Genomic DNA, 24,239 nt, shown 5'->3' with positions numbered 1-24,239 from the left:
ATTTCGATAGCAGCACTTAACATTAAAGCAAAGCCAACGTCGTCAAAACAGGATGTTGGTAATGCTACATTTTAAGATACCCCCTCTCTTACCCGCCTGGGCTCAGTGTAATGGCGGGAGGAACTGAAAAAGATAATCACACACCTCGTACACTTTCAATAAAACCCACTCACCACATAAGAAGCGCATCAATTTTAAAATTGAAATTAATTTTCGACAAAAGGAAATAAAATGAAAAATCTACGACAAGATAATTAAGGTTTAAAGCAGAAAAAAAAACGGAGTATAAAACAAACCTGATGATGACTCACTACCAAAAGAATTTCAATTGATAAGGGCAAAAGTCAAAGCTAAACTAAGTGCCATTAATTAAAAACTAAAAAAGAGAGTATTGTGGAAAGGGCGGAGATTTCTTACTAAGAATAATGTCTACTATTTTGGAAAATTATTGATTGAAATCTTAGTACTTTCGTCTGTCTAAAGCTCTCTAACTTTCAAATGAATGCAATTTTGAAAAATATCTAGAGATCGATTGGTGTGTCCCCGTAGACACTTTTTCTCTAACATTGTTATCAGATTCGTACTTCACCCCCAAAGACCTTTCATTTGAGCCCCATATTGCCATGGTCGTAAGTTTGTCCTCTTTGGGGGGTGTTTTCGGGAAGGGGCAGCCCCCCAAACACTTGGTCCCACATTTGGATATCAAATTCGTATTCCACTCGCAAATACCTCTCATTTGACTCCCATATTGACATGGTCGGTAAATATGTCCGATTTAGAGGTGTTTTGGGAGTTGAGGTGGTCCACCAAACACTTGGTCCGACAATTGGATATTAAAAACGTTTTCTGCTCTTAAATACCTTTTATTTGAGTCCCATATTGGTCTATATATATAACTAGTAGGTTTTTGGGGGTGGGGCGGCCCCCCTAGGTACCCCATCCGAAATTTGGATACTAATTTTTTGTTTCTATTTTGCTATAAGAAAGCACACAATTTCGCTTAAATCGCACCAGCCATTTCCGATATCTTGCGTTTCTGAAAGTTAGGGTACGGGAGAGGAATTTTTTTTAATATATCCGAAGGGGGGCGGACCCTCCCCCTTACCCTTATTTTGTATAACGCCAGAGCTTTAAGATGAGTGCACCCATTTAAGCAAAATTTTGTATGCCTCCTTATGGTACCCCAAAAGCACGAAATTGGTATAAAACTTTGGGGTCAAATAACTTGGGGGGACGCCCCATCCCAAAACCCACCCGAACGGACATGTTGATAGATTGGGACAATATGGGTATCAAATGAAAGGTATTTAAGAGTAGAGTGCTAACTTGGCATAAAACTGGCGGCCAACCGAACACTTTTACCGCTTTGTGCAATATGGGTATCAAATGAAGGTATTTAAAAGTAGAATACACATCTGACACAAAAATGAATTCCTTGGTGTCTGAGGGGCCTCCTCACCCCCCAAAACCACCAGGAGGATATATTTACCAATTGGAACAATATGGGACTCAAATGAAAGGCATTTGGGAGTTAAATACTATAATGGTATTAAACATTGGGTGCAAGTTCCTGGGAGGCCGCCCCAGGCCCAAAACCGCCCAAATGTAATGCCCAAAATCAAAAGTGGACCGACCGGGACCATATGGGACTCTAGTGAAAGGAATTTTAGAGTAGAGTATGAATATGATATTAAAAATGGGGTCCACGTACCTAGGCGGCCGTCCCAAGCCCAAATATGGTGTTAAAAATAGGAGCCAAGTACCGAGGGCGTCGCCCCAAGTGTACCGTCTAAAATAAAAAGTGGGCCAATCGGGACAATATAGGACTCAAATGAAAGGTATTTGGGAGTAGAGTATGAATATGATACTAAAAGTTTAATCCATGTATCTAGGGAGCCGTCCCAAGCCCAATACCTCCCAAAATCAAAGTGGACCGATCGGTATAATATGGTACTTAAATGAAAAGTATTCGGAAGTGGAATACGAATATGATGTAAAAAATTCAAACCAAGTAGTTAGGGCGCCACCCCAAGGCAAAATCTGTATCAAAAGTACAGCCCAAATTCAAAAGTGGACCGATCGGGACCATGTGAGGCTGAGTAGAGTTAGAATACGGTTATCGAATATTAACAAGTAAAAAGGCGTTAAGTTAGGCCGGGCCGAACTTTGGATACCCACCACCTCGGGTATATATGCGAACCACCTTTCGTCAAAATCCATTGAAAAATGCATACCTTATGCCACATAACAGCTATATAGACATATCATCCGATTTACCGAGAGATCGGTCTATATGGCAGTTATATCCAAATCTGGACCGATCTAAAGGCAAACTGAATACAAATATCGAAGGGCCTAACACAACTCACTGTCCCAAATTTCGGCGAAATCGGACAATAAATGCGCTTTTTATGGGCCCAAAACCTTAAATCGAGAGTTCGGTATATATGGCAGCTATATCCAAATCTGAACCGATCAGGGCCAAATAGATGAAAGGTGTCAAAGGGCCTAAGGCAACTCACTGTCCCAAATTTCAGCAAAATCGGATAATAAATGTGGCTTTTATGGGTCCAAGACTCTAAATCGGAGGATCGGTATATATGGCAGCTATATCCAAATCTGGACCGATCTAAACCAAATTGACGAAGAATGTCGAAGGGCTCAACGCAACTCAGTGTCTAAAATTTCAGCAAAGTCGGATGATAAATGTGGCTTATATGGGCCGAAGACCATAAATCGGAGTATCGGTCTACATGGCAGCTATATACAAATATGGACCGATCTGGGCCAAATTGACGAAGGATGTCGAAGGGCTCACCGCAACTAACTGTCCCAAATTTTAGCAAAATCGGATAATAAATGTGGCTTTTATGGACCCAAGACCCTAAATCGGAGGATCGGTCTATATGGCAGCTATATCCAAATCTGAATCGATCTGAGCCAAATTGACGGAGGATGTTGGGGGGCCTAACACAACTCACTGTCTCAAATTTCAGCACAATCGGATAATAAATGTGGCTTTTATTGGCCTAAGACCCTTAATCGGCGGATCGGTCTATATGGGGGCTATATCAAGATATAGTCTGATATAGCCCATCTTCGAACTTTACCTGCTTATGAAAAAAAAAAATAATCTGTGCAAAATTTCAGCTCAATATCTCTATTTTTAAAGACTGTAGCTTGATTTCAACAGACAGACGGACAGGCGGACGGACATGTCTAGATCGTTTTAGATTTTTACGCTGATCAAGAATATATACTCTTTATAGGGTCCGAAAAGGATATTTCGATGTGTTGCAAACGGAATGACAAAATGAATATACCCCCATCCTTCGGTGGTGGGTATAAAAATTGGGTGTAATAACCAAGGTGACCGCCCCAAAACCGTTTCAAGTGGGCATATTAGACGAGCATGATAATATGGGACTCAAAGAAAAAGTTTTCGGGAGTAGATTACGAACGTGGTCAGAAGGGAGGTTGTCTACCCCTCAAAACACTTCCCAAAATGTGAATATTTGTCAATATGGAGGGAAATGTTTTCGGGAGTAGATTACGAATATGGTCAGAAGGGAGGTTGTCTACCCCTCCAAACACTTCCCAAAATGTGAAAATTTGTCAATATGGAGTTCAATGGAAGGTATTTGGTAGTAGATAAACCAATTGTACTGTGGAGATACATATGATAGTTAGTTGGAAACTTTTATTTCGCGTGGTGCTCATGAAGGCACAGCAGAGCGGGCCCGGTACAGGTAGCCTTTGTACCCACCACCATAGGATGGGGGTGTGCTAATCTAGTCATTCCGTTTGCAACACCTTGAAATATTGATCTGGGACCCCATAGAATATATATATTCTGGATCGTCTCGATATTCTGATTCGATTGAGCCCTGTCCGCCCGTCCGTCAGTCGAAATCACTTAAGCGGTCGAACGCGTAAAGCTAGCTGCTAGAAATATTGCACAGATACATGGTAGGATGTAGGTCGTTGGGGATTGCAAATGGGCCATATAGGTTTAGATTTGGATATAACTCCCATATAAACCGATCTACCGATTTGACTTCTTGAGCCCCCGGACATCGCAATTTTTGTCCACTTTGGCTGGAATTTTTCACGTTGTCTTATGACTCTGTTATGACTTCCAACAACTCTGCTAAGTAGGGTCCACATCAATAACCTTATACAGTTCCTATATAAACCGATCTCCCGGTTTGAGTTCTTGATCCCCTTGCAGCCGCCATTTTTGTCCGATATGGTCGAAATTTTACATGTAGTGTTCTGTTATGACTTTTGCAAATTGTATGATGAACTTTCCATTAATGAACAGGGGCAAACTACTCACATATCAATGAGTGGTGTTCCATTCAAGTTTATGTTCAGTGATAAGGGGCCTCCTTTTTCACAGCCGAGTCCGAAAGGCGTGCCGCAGTGCGACACCTGTTTGGGGAGAAGTTTTTACATGGCATAGTACCTCACAAATATCGGGGATAACCACCGCTAAAATTTTTATAGCCTCCACCATAGAATGGGGTATACTAATTTCGTCATTCTGTTTGTAAGACCGAAATATGCGTCTGAGATCCCATAGAGTATATATATTATTGATCATCATTTCAAGTTGATCTAGCCATGTCCGTCTGTCTGCCCGTCCGTCTGTCCGTCCGTCTATCCCTCTGTCTGTCCGTCCGTCTGTCCGCCCATCCGTCTGTCTGTCGAAAGCACGCTAACTTTCGAAGGAGTAAAGCTAGCCACTTAAAATTGTGCACAAATACTTCTTATAAGTGTAGGTCGGTTGGGATTGCAAATGGGTCATATCGGTTCATGCTTTGATATAGCTGCCATATAAACCCATCTTGGGTCTTGACTTCTTGAGCCTATTGAGGGCTTAATTCTTATCCGATTTGACTGGTATTTTGCACGTGGTGTTTCGGTACTACTTCCAACAACTGTGCTAACCATATTAACCGATCTTGGGTCTTGACTTCTTGAGCCTCTAGAGTGCGCAATTCTTATCCGATTGGAATGAAATTTTGCACGTGGTGTTTCGGTATTACTTCCAACAACTGTGTCAAGTATGGTTCAAATCGGTCCATGACCTGATATAGTGTCATATAAACCGATCTTGGGTCTTGACTGCTTGAGCCTCTAGAGTGCACAATTCTAATCCGATTGGAATGAAATTTTGCACGACGTGTTTTGTTATAATATCCAACAACTGTGCCAAGTATGGTTCGAATCGGTTCATAACCTCATATAGCTGCCATATAAACCGATCTTGGGTCTTGACTTCTTGAGCCTCTAGAGTGCGCAATTCTTATCCGATTGGAATGCAATTTTGCACGTAGTATTTTGGTATCACTTCCAATAACTGTGTAAAGTATGATTTAAATCGGTTCATAATCTGGTATAGCTGTCATGTAAACCGATCTTCGATCTTGACTTTTTGAGCCTCAAGAGCGCTCATCCGATTTGACTGAAATTTTGCACGAGGTGTTTTGTTATGACTACCAATAACTGTGCTAAGTATGGCGCAAATCGGTACATAACCTGATATAGCTGCCATATAAACCGATCTGGGATCTTGATTTCTTGAGCTTCTAGGGGGCGCAATTCCTATTCGATTTGGCTGAACTTTTGCATGACGTATTTTTTTTTACTTTCAACAACTGTGCCAAATAAGTTTTAAATCGGTTCATAACCTGATATAGCTGTCATTTAAACCGATCTGGGACTTTGACTTCTTGAGCCTCTAGAGGTCGCAATTATTATCCGATTTGCCTGAAATTTTGTACGATGGATCATCTCATGACCATCAACATACGTGTTTTTTTATGGTCTGAATAGGTCTATAGCCCAATACAGCTTCCATATAAATCGATCCCTCTATTTTACTTCTTGAGCCCCCAAAGGGCGCAATTCTTATTCGAATTGGCTGACATTTTACACAGGTCTCCAACATATAATTTAATTGTGGTCCATACCGGACCATATCTTGATATCGCTCTAATAGCAGAGAAAATCTTTTCTTATATCCTTTTTCGTCTGAGAAGAGATGCCGGGAAAAGATCTCGACAAATGCGATCCATGGTGGAGGGTATATAAGATTCGGCCTGGCCGAACTTAGCACGCTTTTACTTGTTTTAATCTTTTTTGTGAATAAAGATCACCCTGACTGACCTCCCCACATGCTCTCGGTATGTAGGACCATGTCAAGTTTAAACCGAAAATCAATCACAGCCAAGGTAGGACAAGTCCAAAGTATTCTTGCAATAGTGCCGTTACAAATCTGTCCGGTTCATTTAATTTGAATAACAGGAAAGTTCATAACACCCACACTATCTTATCCTTGTCGACAGTGTCACCGATGAGATCATCCACAATAACAGCTTAGTTACCCATTAAACTTCCTCAATAATAAAAAATTTAATTTTTTTAATACAAGCCATCAAATCCTCTGAACAATAAAGTATTGACAAAATGAACAAACAATCAAACTATTTCCATTTATTCATTATTACCTTCACAATGATCGATTGATGGATACAATCGATCTTTTCGTTTGATTCATAACTCTTTGCTTTGTTCGCTTCGTTGCAGTGCGGTGCGGTTCACATTTCAAACGCCACTCCGTGCTGCAAATGCAACCAGTTGGTGGTTCTGTTGGGCTCAGGCTTAGGCTCATGCACATCACCTGCAATCCCCCGACTCATTCACATTGATTTTTGATTTGCCTTCACCTGTTGCATGGCCCTAGCCACCATACTTGGGGAAGAAAAACGAGACCAATTCTTTGGTATTTTGGTACTAAAATGCTACTTAAGCAGCAATTATGGCTGCTTTGTAAAGTCATTGTTATAGATTTCATTTCAGTTATTGTTTGGGCTGAAGTGATCTTTTTGTGTGATTTCTTGTTTTTTTTTTTTGTTTTTGTTTACTTTGTTTTCCTTATCCCCTTTGATTTTGTGGTGGCCAAGTGCTGATGTTTGTTTAAAGGATGTTTAATTGTGCGTTTTTTAACAAAAGCCATGGCGTGGTGTTGCGGTGGTGAAATCTCTTTTGTGGATTCAAACATTCTGCTGCCTTGGGTTTGCTGCATCATCATTGGATTCTGATTTACAGCTCCAATTAGGCTGTCAAAGGTGCATTTTGTTGAAATTGGGAAATGTGTTTTGTAGAAAGGAGGCCGCAATAAAATAAAAAGCCGATATGTATATCATGTGATCAATGCCATGAATAGTTTGTTTGAAGTATTGTTTTGGTTGGGCGATGGATTGCTTGTTCATCGATCGATCGATCGATCGATCAATCGATGAATGGCTGAATGGCTGAGGTTGGTTGAATGTACTCATCATGCTTTTTGAGATTTTTGCCAGTCATGCTCAATTGAAGGCTGCTGCTTTGATTTCCTTTCTCTGTTTTATTGATGGTCTTACTACTTTATGAATGAATCAATGTCTTTGGCAGCTATTTCTGGTGTTCTCTCCAAATTGCTGAATCTTCATATTCTTGCTGACCAAAATCATTGTTACAAATATTGTTTAAAGTCTAGTAGGAATTTGATCTCAAGAGGCCAAGAAGCCAGACTGCTAGATCGGTTAATGTGGGTAGTTATTTGAATAATTAAAAATGGGCCAACTTCAGTTGGGCTCTATCTAGGGTGGCCATTGCCATGGGTTAAGCCATTCCTGAACCTTGGCATGGGGTGTTTTAATTTAATATCTCTGCACCTTGTGATAGTTTTTTTTTTTTGTGATAATTTTAGAATTTCTCAGAATAGCGGTAGCAGTTGATCTTAGATTAGGTAGAGTAGGAATCAACAGTAGCAGTGTGTTGTGTTATTTCCATCGTCTGCTTGGTTCTGTTAAATAGCCGGGAACACGGCGACTAAGGTGGGGTGCGTCCACAGGGATCTGGGCCCGCTGGGTACTTGTACCCAAATTTCAATACCATATTCGTTTTCTGGTCTCCAATACCTTTTATTTAGACCCTTATTGTGCCCATCGGACCCCTTTCGGATATGGGTGGCATTTTTGGGGTAAGGGGGAGTCCCCGCCTCCACCCGATATCTAAAAATTATATAGTCCAAGAGCGTTTTTGAGAGGTGGCGTGATCTGATTTTGTATGCCAGATTCGAAATATACTCCCGAATACCTTTTATTTGAACTCCATATTGAAATAAACGTCCAACATGTCTATTTGGGGGAATTTTGGGGTTGAGGCGGCCCGATGGGTATTTAGATTCAAATTTTAATACCGTATTCTACACTCCAATACCTTTCATATACCTATATATATATCAGATACCCATATTGTCCCGAACGTCCACTTTTGATTTTGGGTTGTGTTTTTGACATAATTTATATAGCCTATGTTTCCTTCCAGACCAACCTACACAATATGCGAAAATTTCGAGAAAATCGGTTCTGCCGTTTTTCAGTCTATACGAAACAAACAAACCGAATTCCATATATCCGTGATTGGCTAATGTACCCATTTTGGGCGTTTTTGTGGAGGTGGGGTGACAGGGCCCGCTCCGCCGCGCCTTCTTTCACTCTCTTATTTTATCTGAGCCCTATACAGATTCATACTCCACTCCCAAAAACCACATTGGAGATATGTAGCTCCAATGTGGTTTTTGGGCTATATTCGGTATATATGTGTGGTTTAGGGGGAGTTTATGAGGTGAGGCGTCCCTGAAACACTTGGCTATGAAACAAATACAGATTTGAGCCCCCTTTTTGCCAAAATCCACAAATATGTCCATTTTGGGGGGTATGCAGAGTGGGGCGGCTAACCACGTACTTAGCCCTGGGAAAATATCAGCATTGTACTTTACTCTAACATTTCTTTAAATTGAACCCCAATTGCGATTGGTTTAGGGGGAGTTTATGGGTGTTTATGGGTGACACGACCCCCAAACATTTGGCCTCAAAATTGGATATCAAATTAGTTTTCTACTATCAAATACCTATCATGGCAATCATGACCGGTTTGAAGGGAGTTTAGAGGCGGATCCTGAAGTAATATCAGCATCGTAATAGAGCACGATTTTGTTTGAGCCCCCATAATGTCAAGCATTTTGAAGGAGGCTATCAAGATATGCAAGGCCAAAGACCTTTTATTTCTGTTCTATTCTATCCTGATCGGCCTTCATAGATTATTTCATGTTACTCATATATAATTTTTAATTACTTTTTTTAGTAGGATAGGGGGAGGGGGATTGCCCTCTGACACGTCCTTTCTTTTGAGTACAATATATTCTCGTTCATCCTACAAGACAGTATACCATTTTTGGGTCCATTTGTATACCACCTTGGACTAAATACTTATAACAAATTCAAAATATCTTTCGTTTGATACCCATATTGTCTCAATCGGTAAATATGTCTTGTTGAGGGGTTTTGGGGGGTGGGGAGGCGCCTCAGACACCTAGGAATACATTTTTATATTAGGATTGCACTCTACTTTTAAATTGCTTTCATTTGATATCCATATTGTCCGATACGGTAAATTTGTCCTGCTGGGGGGTCCTGCGGGGTGTGCACTCAGACACCAAAAAATAAATTTTTGTGTCAGATTTGTATTCTACTTTTAAATATATGTCCGGTTTGAGGTATGTGCCCTAAAAACTATGAATATTTAGTTCCACTCTCTTTATGACCCAAATTTTCTTGGTGACTAATTACGTCCTATTTGGGGGTTGTTATGGTGGTGGGACGTCCCCAAGAAAGTTGGCCCCTTATGTTGATATCAGATACGTGGTCTACTCCCACATACCTTTAATTTGAGCCCCATATTTCCATAGTCGGCAAACATGACCGGCTTGGGGGTGTTCTGGGGGACGGGCGGCCACTCAGTGAGTTGGGCTTGAAAATATATATCGGATTCGTGTTCCACTTTAAAAACCCTTTCATTTGAGCCTCATATTGCAATGGTCAGCGAGTTCTTCCTATTTGGGTGGTGTTATGGGTGTGGGGTGGCCCCATAGATACTTTTCCCGAACATTGATATCAGATTTTTGCTTAGCTTCCAAAGACCTTTCATTTGAGCCCCATATTGCTATGGTGGTAAATTTGTCTTCTGCGGGGGATGTTCTCGGGCATAAGCGGCCCCTCAAACACTTGGTCCCACATCTGGATATCAGATACGTATTCTACAATCAAATACCTTTTATTTAAACCCCATATTGCATTGGTCACTAAATAAGTCCTGTTTGGGGTGTGTTTTGGGGAAGGGGTGGACCCCCAGAAACTTTGTCCTAAATTTGAATATCAGATTCGTATTTTACTCGCAAATACCTTTTATTTGAGTCCCGACCATGGCAATAGCCATGGTCGGTAAATATGTCCGATTTAGGGGTGTTTTGGGGGTTGGGGTGGTCCCCCAAACACTTAGTACGACAATTGGATATCAAATATATTTTCTTATCCTAAATACATTTTAGTCCCATATTATCGTGATTGGTGCATATATATATTTGGTAGGTTTTGGGGTGGGGCGCCCCCCTTGGTACCCCATCCAAAATTTGAATACCAATTTTTTGTTTGTAGGTTACTATAAGAGAGCACACAAAATTTCGCTTAAATCGCACCACCCATCTACGTGATCTGGCGTTTCGGAAAATTAGGGTAAGGGGAGGATCTGGAGCTTCAGATATCCAAAAATGTAGTACTCTATTTTCACCACGGGATCATTATGGACCATCAGTGAACATTTCTAGAAAATCGGTTTACCCGTTTCGGAGTTTATAAGGAACACAAAAAGAAACAAACAAACACAAATTAATTTTTATACCCTCCATCATAGGATGGGGGTATACTAATTTCGTCATTCTGTTTATAACACCTCGAAATATGGGTTTAAGACCCCTTAAAGTATATATATTCTTGATCGTCATGTCATTTTAAGTCGATCTAGCCGTGTCCGTCCCTCTGTCCATCCGTCCGTCCGTCTGTCTGTCGAAAGCACACTAACTTTGGAAGTAGTAAAGCTAGCCGCTTGAAAATTTGCACAAATACTTTTTATTAGTATAGGTCGGTTGGTATTGCAAATGGGCCAAATCGGTCCATGTTTTCTTTTTTTGTCCATAACCAGGTTAAGTTCGAAGATGGGCTACATCGTACTATATCTTGATATAGCCCCCATATGGACCGATCCGCCGATTTAGGGTCTTAGGCCAATAAAGCCACATTTATTATCCGATTTTGCTGAAATTTGGGACTGTGAGTTGTCTTCGGCCCTTCAACATCCTTCGTCAATTTGGCTCAGATCGGTTCAGATTTGGATATAGCTGTCATATAGACCGATCAGCCGATTTAGGGTCTTAGGCCTATAAAAACCACATTTATTATCCGATTTAGTTGAATTTTGGGACAGTGAGTTGTGTTAGGCCCTTCGACATCCTTCGTTAGTTTGGGTCAGATTGGTTCAGATTTGGATATAGCTGCCATATAGACCGATCCTCCGATTTAGGATCTTAGGCCCAAAAAAGCCACATTTTTATCTGATTTTGCTGAAATATGGGATAGTGAGATAGTGAGTGGGTTAGGCTCTTCGACATCCTTCGTTAGTTTGGCCCAGATCGGATCAAATTTGGACATAGCTGCCATATAGACCGATCCTCCGATTTAGGGTCTTAGGCCCATAAAAGCCACATTTATTATCCGATATTGCTAAAATTTAATACAGTGAGTTGTGTTACGCCCTTCGACATTCTTCGTCAATTTGCCTCAGATCGGTTCAGATTTGGATATAGCTGCCATATAGACCGATCCTCCGATTCAGGGCCTTAGGCCCATAAAAGCCACATTTATTATCCGATTTTGCTGAACTTTGGGACAGTGAGTTGTGTTAGGCCCTTCGACATTCCTCGTCAATTTGGCTCTGATCGGTCCAGATTTGGATATTGCTACCATATAGACCGATCCTCCGATTCAGGGTCTTGGGACCATAAAAGCCACATTTATTATCCGATTTTGTTGAATTTTGTGACAGTTAGTTTTGTTAGGCCCTTCGACATCCTTCGTTAGTTTGGCCCAGATCGGTTCAGATTTGGATATAGCTGTCATATAGACCGATCCTCTGATTTAGGGTCTTAGGCCCATAAAAGCAACATTAATTATCTGATTTTGCTAAAATTTGGGACAGTGAGTTGTGTTAGGCCCTTCGACATTCTTCGTCAATTTAGCTCAGATCGGTTCTGATTTGGATATAGCTGCCATATAGACCGATCCTCCGATTTAGGGTCTTAGGGCCATAAAAGCCACATTTTTTATCCGATTTTGCTGAATTTTGGGACAGTGAGTTGTGTTAGGCCCTTCAACATCCTTCGTCAATTTGGCTCAGATCGGTCCAGATTTGGATATAGCTGCCATATAGACCGATCCTCCGATGTAGGGTCTTAGGCCCATAAAAGCCACATTTATTTTCCGCTTTTGCTTAATTTTGGGACAGTGAGTTGTGTTTGGCCGGTCGATATTCTCCGTCAATTTGGCCCAGATCGGTTCAGATTTGGATATAGCTGCCATATAGACCGATCCTCCGATTTAGGGTTTTTGGGCCGTAATAGGCGCATTTATTGTCCGATTTTGCGGAAATTTGAGGCAGTGAGTTGCGTTGGGCTCTTCGACGTCCTTCGTCAATTTGGCCCAGATCGGTCCAGATTTGAATATAGCTGTTATATAGACCGATCCTCCGATTTAGGGTCTTAGGCCCATAAAAGCCACATTTTTTATCCGATTTTGCTAAAATTTGGGACAGTGAGTTGTGTTAAGCCCTTCGATATTCTTCGTTAGTGTGGACCAGATCGGTCCAGATTTAGATATAGCAGCCATATAGACCGATCCTCCGATTTAGGGTTTTGGGGCCATAACAGGCGCATTTATTGTCCGATTTCGCCGAGATTTGGAACAGTTCGTTGTGTTAGGCTCTTCGACGTCCTTCCTCCATTCGGAACATATTCGATAAAACTGCTATGGGACATAAGGATTATGATGAAAGGTGGTTTACATATATATACCCGAGGTGGTGGGTATCCAAAGTTCGGCCCGGCCGAACTTAGAGCCTTTTTACTTTTTACTATTCCTTTGTATCTCATAGTAGTTCTGTTTTCCGGGGGCGGGTTACTGGCCCAGCGCCCCAACCGCATGGGTTTTGTGGGATTGCACACGAATCCCTCGTTGTGGCCGCTTGCTCCAATATCCGACGCTCGCCGCCCCTAACCTGGGTGATACTTACTTACTTTTCCTTTTTCCAAGCCGATGCCACAATCAATAAGAACAATACAAGGGTAATTTATTTTTTTATAAAATATTTTTTCTTTTTTATTTTTTTCTTCAAAATTTAAATTTTTCTCATTTAATTTTTTTTTGCTTTTTTTTATTATTCTCTTCATTTCTCGACACATCGTTTACAATTAAAATTATAAAAAATATTTTTTATAAATAAATAATAATAAAAAAAAATTATACATCAAATTTTAGTAATAATAAAATATCCGTCCTTTTTATAATGGAAATGATAGGAAAATTGAAGTATATTTTCATTGTAGTTTCGAGAGAATTTCACAAAAAAAAAAAAACATTAATAAATGTATAGAAAATTATACACAAAAAACACACACAATTTTAAAATGATTTAGAAGTAAAAAAAATATACTTTTTTTCGGAAGTAGAAAGTAGGAAAGGAGATAGGCAAATAGGTGGGTAATATACAATTGGTTAGAAATTTGAAAAGAAGAAAGAAGCAACGTTTTTGGAGAATAGAAACGAACAAAAAATAGTATAGAATATGGCTATAAATCATTACATTTTCGTTAATTATAATATTTTATTATAATTGTGTTATTATTCTAATAATAAGTAGCTTAAATCGATTCATGTTTATCTTTAAGTTTTTGTTTTCTTTTGTTTTTCTCATCTTTTGTTTTTTGTTTTTGTTTTTAATTTAAGAGATACACATACGTTTTGTATTAGCCTATATATGTTTTCATATAGAAAAAATAAAATACATTATACATATTTTAGTTATTTTTAATAATAAAAATAATTATCATATCATCGTAATTTAGAGTAATAGTAATAATAATAATAATATAATCCTTAAATATAAGGATATGATTCGCTAAGAGAGAAAAATACAACTTAATTTTTAAAACAATACAGTTTTCTTTTTTTTATAGGGTGTTCTTATTTTGTTTGAAATGTTCGGCTTAGTTTATATAATTTTTATTGTTGTTTTTTTTTAATTTTTAAATATTTTTTAATTATAAGAAATTTACAATCGCCTTGTTTCGAGTATCATTTAGGGAAATTTGTTTTTGTGTTACTTGAAGAAAATTTATTTTTTTTTTTTAATTTTTTACGAAATGATGGCACAGTGAGAAATTTTTCTGTTTGTTGGCTTGATGTATGGATGGATGGTTGATTGGATGGCTTAAAAAGGCACTACACCTTATTATGACAGCCTTGCTGCCAGAATGGTTAGTAACGTTTCTATTTTACTTTTCTCTATGGGGTTTTTTTATTCAAAATTGTTTGCCTTTGCTTTAAGTTTCGTTTTCTGTGATTTTTTTTTTTAATTTTTTAAATTTATTTTCATTTTTTAATTTAAGTTAAAATGCTTGTTCGTTAGTGACTACATTTCCAGAGATTTGAAGGGAATTCGTTACGTTTACAAAGAAAAAAACAACAACTTTTCATGCGGTTTTTCCTTTCGTAACCCTCAACTCTAGGGCTTCCTTAAACATTTAATATTTACACTTATTTAAGAAAAAAAAAAATTCAATAATTCAGTCCATTTAAATTGCGTTTGTTTTGTTTTAGTTTATCTTTAATTTTCTGTTTTTTACAAAAAAAAAATTATTTTTTTTCTTTCAAATCTTTAAATGTATTAAAGCATTAAAAACAAAGCAAAACAAAGCTTGTGTTCTAAGAGAAAGTTACCAAAGTTTTAAGAGCTGTCCATGCAGTTTACTCTCTTTATGTACAATATGCTAGCACATCAATGCTCTCTTGTAATTGCCTTTTTGTTTGTTTTTTTTTTTCTTCAAGTGAATGAAGCAGCATTTGAAGCATTTGAAGCTCTCTTAAGCTGGCTGCAAGAAAAATATCACGTTACCATATGACCATAAGAGAAAATGTTTCATAGAGTTTAAAGCCTAAGGGGGAAAAACGGTAAAGAAATGCCATCAATAGGAGAGAAAATGCTTGACTCTTAATGTCTCACTATGTTCTCTCACGCCCTCTCTCTCTCTCACTCGCACTCGCACTTTAAAGCAAATACTCATTATAAAAAAAGACTCATTCCAAAATATTCAGTATCTCAATTGAGTTATACTCATGTGTAACTCTCAAAACTCTCTTTGCTTAAATCTCTTTCTAAGACCTTTAGGTTCTCTTAAAAAACAAAACAGTTTTAAAACCACTGTTAGTTTAAAGGAAATGCCTACAGTTTGCAAGCAATTATTAATGGCTTTAAAACGGAGAATGGTAGACAAATGAAATAAATTGAGTTTCTTAGACAAAATAGTTGCAAAAAATGCAAGAAAAAAATATATCAAGTCAAACATTTTTTTAAATTTACAAAATGATATTTTAAAGGAAAAAAAAATAAATTTATAAAAAAAACCTATTTATTCATTAATTTGTATTTTTATTTTTTTTTTCTGAAAACTCAATTTATATATATAAATTATAAATAAAAAATATATATATTATAAAATAAATAAAAAATATTTATTATAAAAAATATTATTAAAAAATGTAAATTATAAAATAAAACAAAAATTTTATAGTTAAATTTTTATTTGTATAAAATAAAAAAAACTATAAAATAAAATAAAAATTTCATAGTTTACATTTTTTAGTTATTTTATAATTTATATATATAAAATATATAAATTATAAAAAAAATATTTAATATTTATATAAATTATAAAATATATAATTAAAAAATGTAAATTATAAAATATAAAAATATTATAGTTTACATTTTTTAATTATATAAAATAAAAAATTATAAAATAAAATAAAAATTTTATATTTTACATTTTTTATATATAATTTATATATTATTTATAATTAAAATGTTTTATTTTTATTTTTTTATAGTTTATTTTTTTATTTTGATTTTTTTATTCATTCTATATGAATTTTATTTAATCCTTTAATTTTTTTTATTTCAATTAATTTTTCACATATTTAATTTTTGATTTTTTGTTTTTGTTTTAATTTTTTAACTATTTTAGTTTAATTGTTTTAATTGACTAATTTTTTTTAATTTCCTAATTTTTTGCATTTAATTTTGTTACTGTTTTTTTTTTGTTTCTTTAATTATTTTTTAATTTATTTAACTTTTTGTATATTATTTTATTTCACTTTATTTTTAAATTTTTTTATTTCTTTGTTATGTCATTATTTTTCTTAAAATTTTTATTGTTTTAAATTATTTTGCTTTTTTTATTTTATTTCATTTTGCTTACCAAGGAAAAAAGCGTTACAAAATAAAAAAAAAAAAATTAAAAATAACAAAATAAAATATAAGATTAAAAAACAAAATAAAAAAGAGCAAAATGGGAAAAACGTAATAAAATTAAAAATTATTCTAAATTTTATTACTTTATTTTTCATTTTAATTAATTTTTCCTTTAACTTATTTAAGTTTATCTTAGTCTTTTTTATAATTTTTTATTTTATTTTTTTTTGTTTTATTTTATTTTTTTTTTTTACTTTATTTTATTTTATTTTTTCTTTATTTTATTTTATTTCATTTTATTTTGTTTTATTTTATTTTATTTTATTTTATTTGACTTTATATCATTTTATTTTATTTTATTTTATTTTATTTTATTTTATTTTATTTTATTTTATTTTATTTTATTTTATTTTATTTTATTTTATTTTATTTTATTTTATTTTACTTTATTTTATTTTATTTTATTTTATTTGATTTTATTTTATTTTTTATTTTTTTAATTTTTTTTTTTAATTTAATTTTATTTTTTTTACTTTATTTTATTTTACTTTTTTTGTTTTATTTTATTTTGTTTTGTTTTATTTTATTTTATTTTTATTTTTATTTTTATTTTTATTTTTATTTTATTTTATTTTTTTTTTACTTTATTTTATTTTACTTTTTTTTTTGTTTTGTTTTATTTTATTTTTATTTCTATTTTTATTTTTATTTTTATTTTTGTTTTATTTTATTTTATTTTATTTTATTTTATTTTATTTTATTTTATTTTATTTTATTTTATTTTATTTTATTTTATTTTATTTTATTTTATTTTATTTTATTTTATTTTATTTTATTTTATTTTATTTTATTTTATTTTATTTTATTTTATTTTATTTTATTTTATTTTATTTTATTTAATTTAATTTTATTTTATTTTATTTTATTTTATTTTATTTTATTTTATTTTTTATTTTAATTTTTTTAAATTTAATTTTATTTTTTTTACTTTATTTTATTTTACTTTTTTTGTTTTATTGTATTGTATTTTATTTTATTTTATTTTATTTTATTTTATTTTATTTTATTTTATTTTATTTTATTTTATTTTATTTTATTTTATTTTATTTTATTTTATTTTATTTTATTTTATTTTATTTTATTTTATTCTATTTTATTTTATTTTATTTTATTTTATTTTATTTTATTTTATTTTATTTTATTTTATTTTATTTTATTTTATTTCATTTTATTTTATTTTATTTTATTTTATTTTATTTTATTTTATTTTTTTTAATTTTATTTTATTTTATTTTATTTTATTTTATTTTATTTTATTTTATTTTATTTTATTTTATTTTATTTTATTTTATTTTTTATTTTAATTTTTTTTAATCCATCAATAATGCAAAAAATGTTACAAATATTCTAGCCAGAATTCGAACCGAGGTGTTCAGCCTCAGGGGGAAATTCTAACCTCAGCTCAAAACTTCCCAAATAACAACTTCGTCAGGCATTAGACATCAAAAAGATTTTTTTTTTTAACTTCAGAAATTTTGTTTACCACAGCCGACACGTTGTGCCGTAGAGCGACATCTCAGTTGCAGAAAAGTTTTATAAGTCCGAAATATTCCACCACCACTGCCAATATTTTGTTAGAATATCCAAAGCTTTATAAGCAGGTAAGTATAGTCCCCGCACCCCCGTTTCGCTGCAGCTGCAGATCGTTCTCAGAGAACAGCTTTGAGAGAAAAAAAATTGATTTTAACGTCTCCCCTAATGGAGTACTTTTAAAAAAGAGAGAGGTAATGAGGGAGAGAGAGAGTGTGACGTATGTTGGTAAGAGATAGACAGAGAGAAATAGGGTTGTGCTTTTCATTCCGTTGTGTATTTCCTCACTCACTTTCATCATCACAATAAAAGAGAGGGCTGAAGAAAAACTTTCTAGCTATTAAAGCTTTTTGAGTGCAGGAGAGAGAAACCGTTACAAGTTTTGTTTGTCATAAATAAAAATTTCTCATTTTCTGAAAATCCCTTTAATAAAAAAGTTTTAGTATAGAATCTAATGACAACATTTTTTATAATGTAAGCAAGTGTAAGAGCCCTACTCATGCCACTCTTTTCGGAAGAGTGTTAGAATCCTTCAAAAATAGTCGAAAATTTGAAAAAAATCTATCAATTCAAAATATCAATAAACTATCCTAGAATCTCAAGCAGTATACTAGTTGTCCTAGTCGCTCAATTTCCAAAAAGCATTTCTCCCCACCATGTTCGTTGACATTTCATTTCACATGCCCCTCGGCAAACTTCATTGAAACATTACTCACATTGCTTTGGTTTTTTTGTTTTGGCTCTACCGGCAACCACAACCCACCACGGTCATATCCTGATAATTCTTGAGCACAACTGTATTTTGGTCATTCAAATAGAGCATCGAAATGCCCTCCAACTGTGTGGGCACACAGCATGCCTTTGGTACCTTTCCTGGATTGATATTATTGACTATGGTTTGGACAACCGCATGATTGGTTGAGTTAAAATGATCCGCTAGCGGAAATGGACACTTGCCCTGACAATAGAAGGCATCATAGCCCGGCGGCGCTACAATCCAATCGCTCCAGCCCACATCGACAAAGTCCACATAGAGCGAGTGTCGGCGACACACCTCTTCGTTGTTCTTTCGCCGATGCGCTCGCCTATGGTGGCCCGCTCGTTTTGAGCGATTGCTGACATCACGTATGGAGCGCGATTTGTGACGCCCATCATCGGTGTAGGTGAACAGCAGGGGTTGTTTGCGCTGCCAACTATCATGCTCCTCGTCCGCACTGCGGCGTAGTCTGACATGATGATGCGGCGCCGGCTTGAGGGAGCGCGTTGTTCGCACCTCAACCAGTAGACCGAAATTCTTTTTCGGTGAAGCCAGCCACCGATCCACAGCAGGTTGTACATCCAAACTCACCGTTTCGGTGCTATTCAGACGTATCGTCTTGTTGTCCAACAGCAAATAGCTGGGCTCACGCTTGCCCCGCACCCCCACCCGCGTGATGTCATAGACCAGCACCTGATAGCGGGTGCGATTGGCCAGGCGGGGATTGAGGGAGGCATGACTGATGGCGTCACGTGTCAGCTGCAATTCGGCAGCCTTCAGCTTTTCCTCGGCGGGTATGCTCTTCACGTCGAAATGTAAACGAAACCGATGATGGTGAGGAAACCGATCGTCGATTTTACTATCTGCAACGAAACGAAAAGAAAAGAGAAGGAGAACAAGAAAAGGATATGCGATTAGTGTTGGATTTTAAGTAGGATTGATTAGTTATGGCAAGTTAAGGTTAATTTAGGGGATAGCGCCATACAGGCTAATCCGCTTAAAGAACATTTTCTGTTTTTCTCTTTTGTTTCCATTTCGAAAACAAAAGAAAGAAAAAATCCCAACAAAGGCCGGCCATGTTAGTTAAATGGCTACTTAAAAATGTCAGTGGCAACGGCTGCACTGGGGTCAGTCTCACTCACCCTTGGCCCAGCGGCCACACCTTTGGTCAATTCAACACCTTAACGTTAAACCGTTTAACATTTTTTCCTATATTTTTGGAAAACAAGAAATTTATAGACGGCGCCTAAAACAGCCGCAGCTCTTATTTAAGGCTAACAGCGAACGACCCACGACCATCGCGGCATGTGGGAATACTAGCAACGGCCAGAGCGGCTGTTATTAAACCTCCCACAACATGTTCATATCTCAGTGATTTTATGGCCAATCATAAAACCTGCCAACAAAAATATTCACACGCACCTACACACACACACACACAAACACTCACATATCAGTGCAAACTGTTTGCTATCCTTGCTACAGAGTTGATTGCTCAATGCAAGTCCTCTATAGCTTTGCTTTCCTTTGACCATAGCACTTGATCAGATCTGGCCAAGAGCCATCATCTTCCTGTTCCCTTTGGTTGAGATTTAAACAAACAGGTACCATAGATTGTTTGGTCGGTTGCTTGGCATACGTGTTGTCATCACCCATAACAACACATCCCAAGTATCGTTGGTTGGTTGCTTGGTTTGTTTGCTGGGTAAGTGAGTGCAAGTGTGAGTGTGTGTAAACACTTGAAATGCATATTCCTCAAATTCCTGTGAATTATGTAAAAACAACAACAACAATAATAATAGAAACGAAACATTTTCAAGGTCATCACAAGGATAACATTAGCACTTAGGTACTCGAGCACCTTTAAGACCTGTTATAAAATAAAATCCCCGAATTGAATTGTTGCATGTCCTTAATGATGAACAGAGAAGTCCTTTACCTTTCGCTATTATTATTATTGCCATTGTTGTTGTTGTTGTTGTTGCTGGCGATTTTATGATGCCACTTGAGTTTTTCAATTGTGAAAAATATTGGAAATCCCATTGTTTTCTTCTTAATGAGTTTTACATGTGTGTGCATGCGTGCATGCGTGCGTGTGTGTGTAGATGGGAAATTTTGCATGCACTGTCAACGAGTGTATTAAAACAAGTGCAGCGGCGATGGTGTTCTTGTTGTTGGGTAATAATTTCACAGTGACAAGACTTGAAATTGAGGTGCGCCCAGGTTTGAATCAGGGTAAGAAAATTGAAAAAATGTATGTCAGCGGTGGTAAGGTTAGGTAAGAGTGGCAGTCCTTTACAGACTCACTTAGACAAGTCCATTGTGATACCACAGTAGCGACTGAGCAAGGCTTTAGGCGGGAATCGAACCCACGACCAACTCGGCTACCGGGGCGCCCATGTCATATATGTGAATGCTGTTTTCTTAAGCTCTTGAATTGTGGGCCGCAGAATTCGCTGGACTCATCAAGTGATGTAAGAAAAGAAGAGATCAAAATCGAATGACAGGCCAATTTTCGCTAATTCCGCTAATATTTGAACATTTATAGGTTCAAGATATTTATTCGAACCGACTGACTTTCCGTGTAAAAATGCAAATTTTCTGGAGAAACTTTTCTCACGTCAAGTAGTGCTCACCGACTCAAGTTTCAGCTGAATGTCCAGCGGCCTCATTAGGACAACCAAGTCCGAACGGTGACACCATATCGCCAAGATTGAAGATAAGATTACCCACGATTTAAAAGTTTGAGATGTTGTCGCCAGGATTCGAATCTTGGCGTTCAGCGCCATAGGCAGAAATGTTGGTCTAATCAAAATGAAATCGCCTGAACTTTATCCATGTTAAGCACCGCCAAAGGCTCATGTATTTAAAAAAGAAGATCATTAAACACGATAGACATACAGTTACACATAAAAGTCTGCATATGCCACCTAATAAAACATGCTTTAAAAACTTATATCTATTGTCGTTCAATCGGGAGATATGTAAACTTATCGGCCACTGTCAGTGCATATGGATGTTAAAAGCAAATTTGGACAATTGTCATAACTGAAGTTAATATGCATAAATCTAATGAAATGTGTGCTCATTAGTGCGAACCGGAATATTGCTAAGTAAGCCTAATTGGTCAAGATGGCCCACATGTACTACCACTTTCTGATCAAGCTCTGTGGACTTAACATACAACGGAAACTGTGCCATGGCTTGTTAAAGTGACCCTAGATTTTCCATATTATATACCCACTACCATGGGAAGGGGATATTCTCATCTAGTCTTTCCGTTTGTAACACCTCCAAAAATATACCTCTAAGTCCCCATAAAGTATATATATTCTTGATCGCCTCGACGTTCTGAGTCAATCTAGCCATGTCCATCCGTCCGTCTGTCGAAATCGCGATAGCGGTCGAACTCGTAAATCTAACCGCTTGAAATTTTTCACAGATACTTCATATAGATGTAAGTCATTAAATATTGCAAATAGCTCCCATATAAACCGATCTCCCGATATGAATTCTTGAGCCCCTGAAAGCAGCAATTTTCGTCCGATTTGGCTGAAGTTTTGAACATAGTGTTCTGTTATGTGCCAAGTATGGTCCAAATCGGTGAAGAACCTGATAAAGCTCCCATATAAACCGATCTTCTGATTTGAATTATTACAAGCAACAATTTTTGTCCAATTTGGCTGAAATTTTGCATGTAGTGTTCTGCTTTGACTTTTAACATCTGTGCCAAGTACGGTTTAAATCGGTCTATAACCTGATATAGCTCCCATATAAACCGACCTCCCGAATTGAATTCTTGAGCCTTTACAAGCCGCATTTTTTTCCAATTTGTCTGAAATTTTGCGTGTAGTGTTCTATTATGGCTTTTAACAACTGTGCGAAGTACAGTCCAAATCGGTCTATAACCTGATATAGCTCCCATGTAAACCAATCTCCCGATTAGACTTCTTGAGCCTCTGGAAACCGCATTTTTCGTCCCATATGGATGGAATTTTGCATCTAGTGTTCAGTTATGAACTTAAACAACTGTGCCAAGTTATGTCCAAATCGGTCCATAACCTGCTGTAAAGACCCATATAAACCATTTTTTGACTTCTTGAATTTTTATTCGATTTGGCTGAAATTTTGTATGCGGTGTTCTGTTACGACTGCCAACAACTGTGCTTAATACGATCCAAACTAGTCTATAATCTGATATAGCTCCCATATGAACTGGTCTCTCGATTATCCTTGTTCGGTTCCTAGAAGCTTAAATGTTTGCTGGTTTGACAGAAGTTTGGTATGTGAAATAAAATAATGCCTTCAACTAAATTTATTTTTTATAAATTTTTAGCAGAATCGATGGTGGTGGGTTCCCAAGATTCAGACCGGCTGAACTTAGCACGCCTTTAATTGTTTTTTTTTTCTAGACACATTGCAGCATTGTCGGAGAAGGCAAACATCCCGTATAGGAAATGGAATTCGTAAAATAAATAGACTAAACGGGTGACTTTTGTTTCATAGAGACTAAAGAAATCAAATGGGAAGCATTATACACAAAATGACTGGAGCACTCTCCAAATCGGATAAGAACTGAGCTCTCTTTCAGTTTAATCGGTTAAAAATTGCGCCCTCTAGAGGCCAAAGAAGATCGGTTTATATGGAGGCTATATACGGTCTCGGACCGATTCAAACCATACTTGGCGCATCTGTTGAAGGTCACTGAAAACGTCAAATCGGTTAAAAACTGTGCATCAAGAAGCCAAATCAGGAGTTTGGTTTAAGGGGAAGCTATATCAAAACATAGACCGATTTGGCCCATTTGCAACCCCGTCCGTATTTGTGTAAAATTTCAAGCACCTTTCTTTACTCCTTCAAAGTTAGAGGGCTTTCGACAGAAAAACGGACAAAGATATGGACGATAGACCGACGGACGGACAGATGGCCGGATATGGCTTAATAGCATTGAATGTCAAGACGATCAAGACTATATATACTTGTTCGGTCTCAGATCATTACTTCGATGAGTTACAAACGTAATGATGATGTTAATATACCACCATCCTATGGTGGAGGGTATAAAAAACCAAGTGGGTATAAGCTAAAGTCGAGCAAGGCTGACCCTTTGAAACCCTACCCCACACTGGGAATGCAGGCTAGGTAGACAAAGTTCAAATTTACTTAAATATGCAACATTAGGTTAGGTTGGAAAGGAGGTGCAGATATTAATCTGCCCTATGCCACTGTAGATATACAGTAATCGGCCTGTTGTGCGCTCTAAAAACTAACCTCGAAAAAGAAAATTTTAAGTTACAAAATCCTTAATTGTTTACCATAGCACTCCCCTAATTTGTTTCATGTCAGGTATCGTATCCCCACCTAAGTGCCGATATCTGTTAGCCGCGAAAGCCGGGCAATGACATAGAAAATTCTCCAACGT

The 24,239-nt window shown here is 36.3% G+C and overlaps 1 protein-coding gene across 2 annotated transcripts in view; it reads right to left on the bottom strand.

Moving 5' to 3' along the window:
* Nucleotides 1–17,777: 17,777 nt before the first annotated feature.
* Nucleotides 17,778–24,239, bottom strand: part of LOC106088715 (protein decapentaplegic) — a 332,467-nt gene continuing 326,005 nt past the window's right edge. For both annotated transcript variants that reach the window (XM_059365934.1, XM_013254368.2), the window contains one exon: nucleotides 17,778–19,680. In XM_059365934.1, the coding sequence (XP_059221917.1) occupies nucleotides 18,803–19,680 (878 nt within the window). In that variant the 3' untranslated portion in view covers nucleotides 17,778–18,802. The remainder of the gene's footprint in view (nucleotides 19,681–24,239) is intronic.

The sequence above is a fragment of the Stomoxys calcitrans genome, chromosome 3, assembly GCF_963082655.1.
Source record: "Stomoxys calcitrans chromosome 3, idStoCalc2.1, whole genome shotgun sequence".
Classification (NCBI taxonomy): Eukaryota; Metazoa; Arthropoda; class Insecta; order Diptera; family Muscidae; genus Stomoxys; species Stomoxys calcitrans.
The sequence above is the reverse complement of the archived record's forward strand: the minus strand, read 5'-3'. Positions and strand labels throughout refer to the sequence as shown.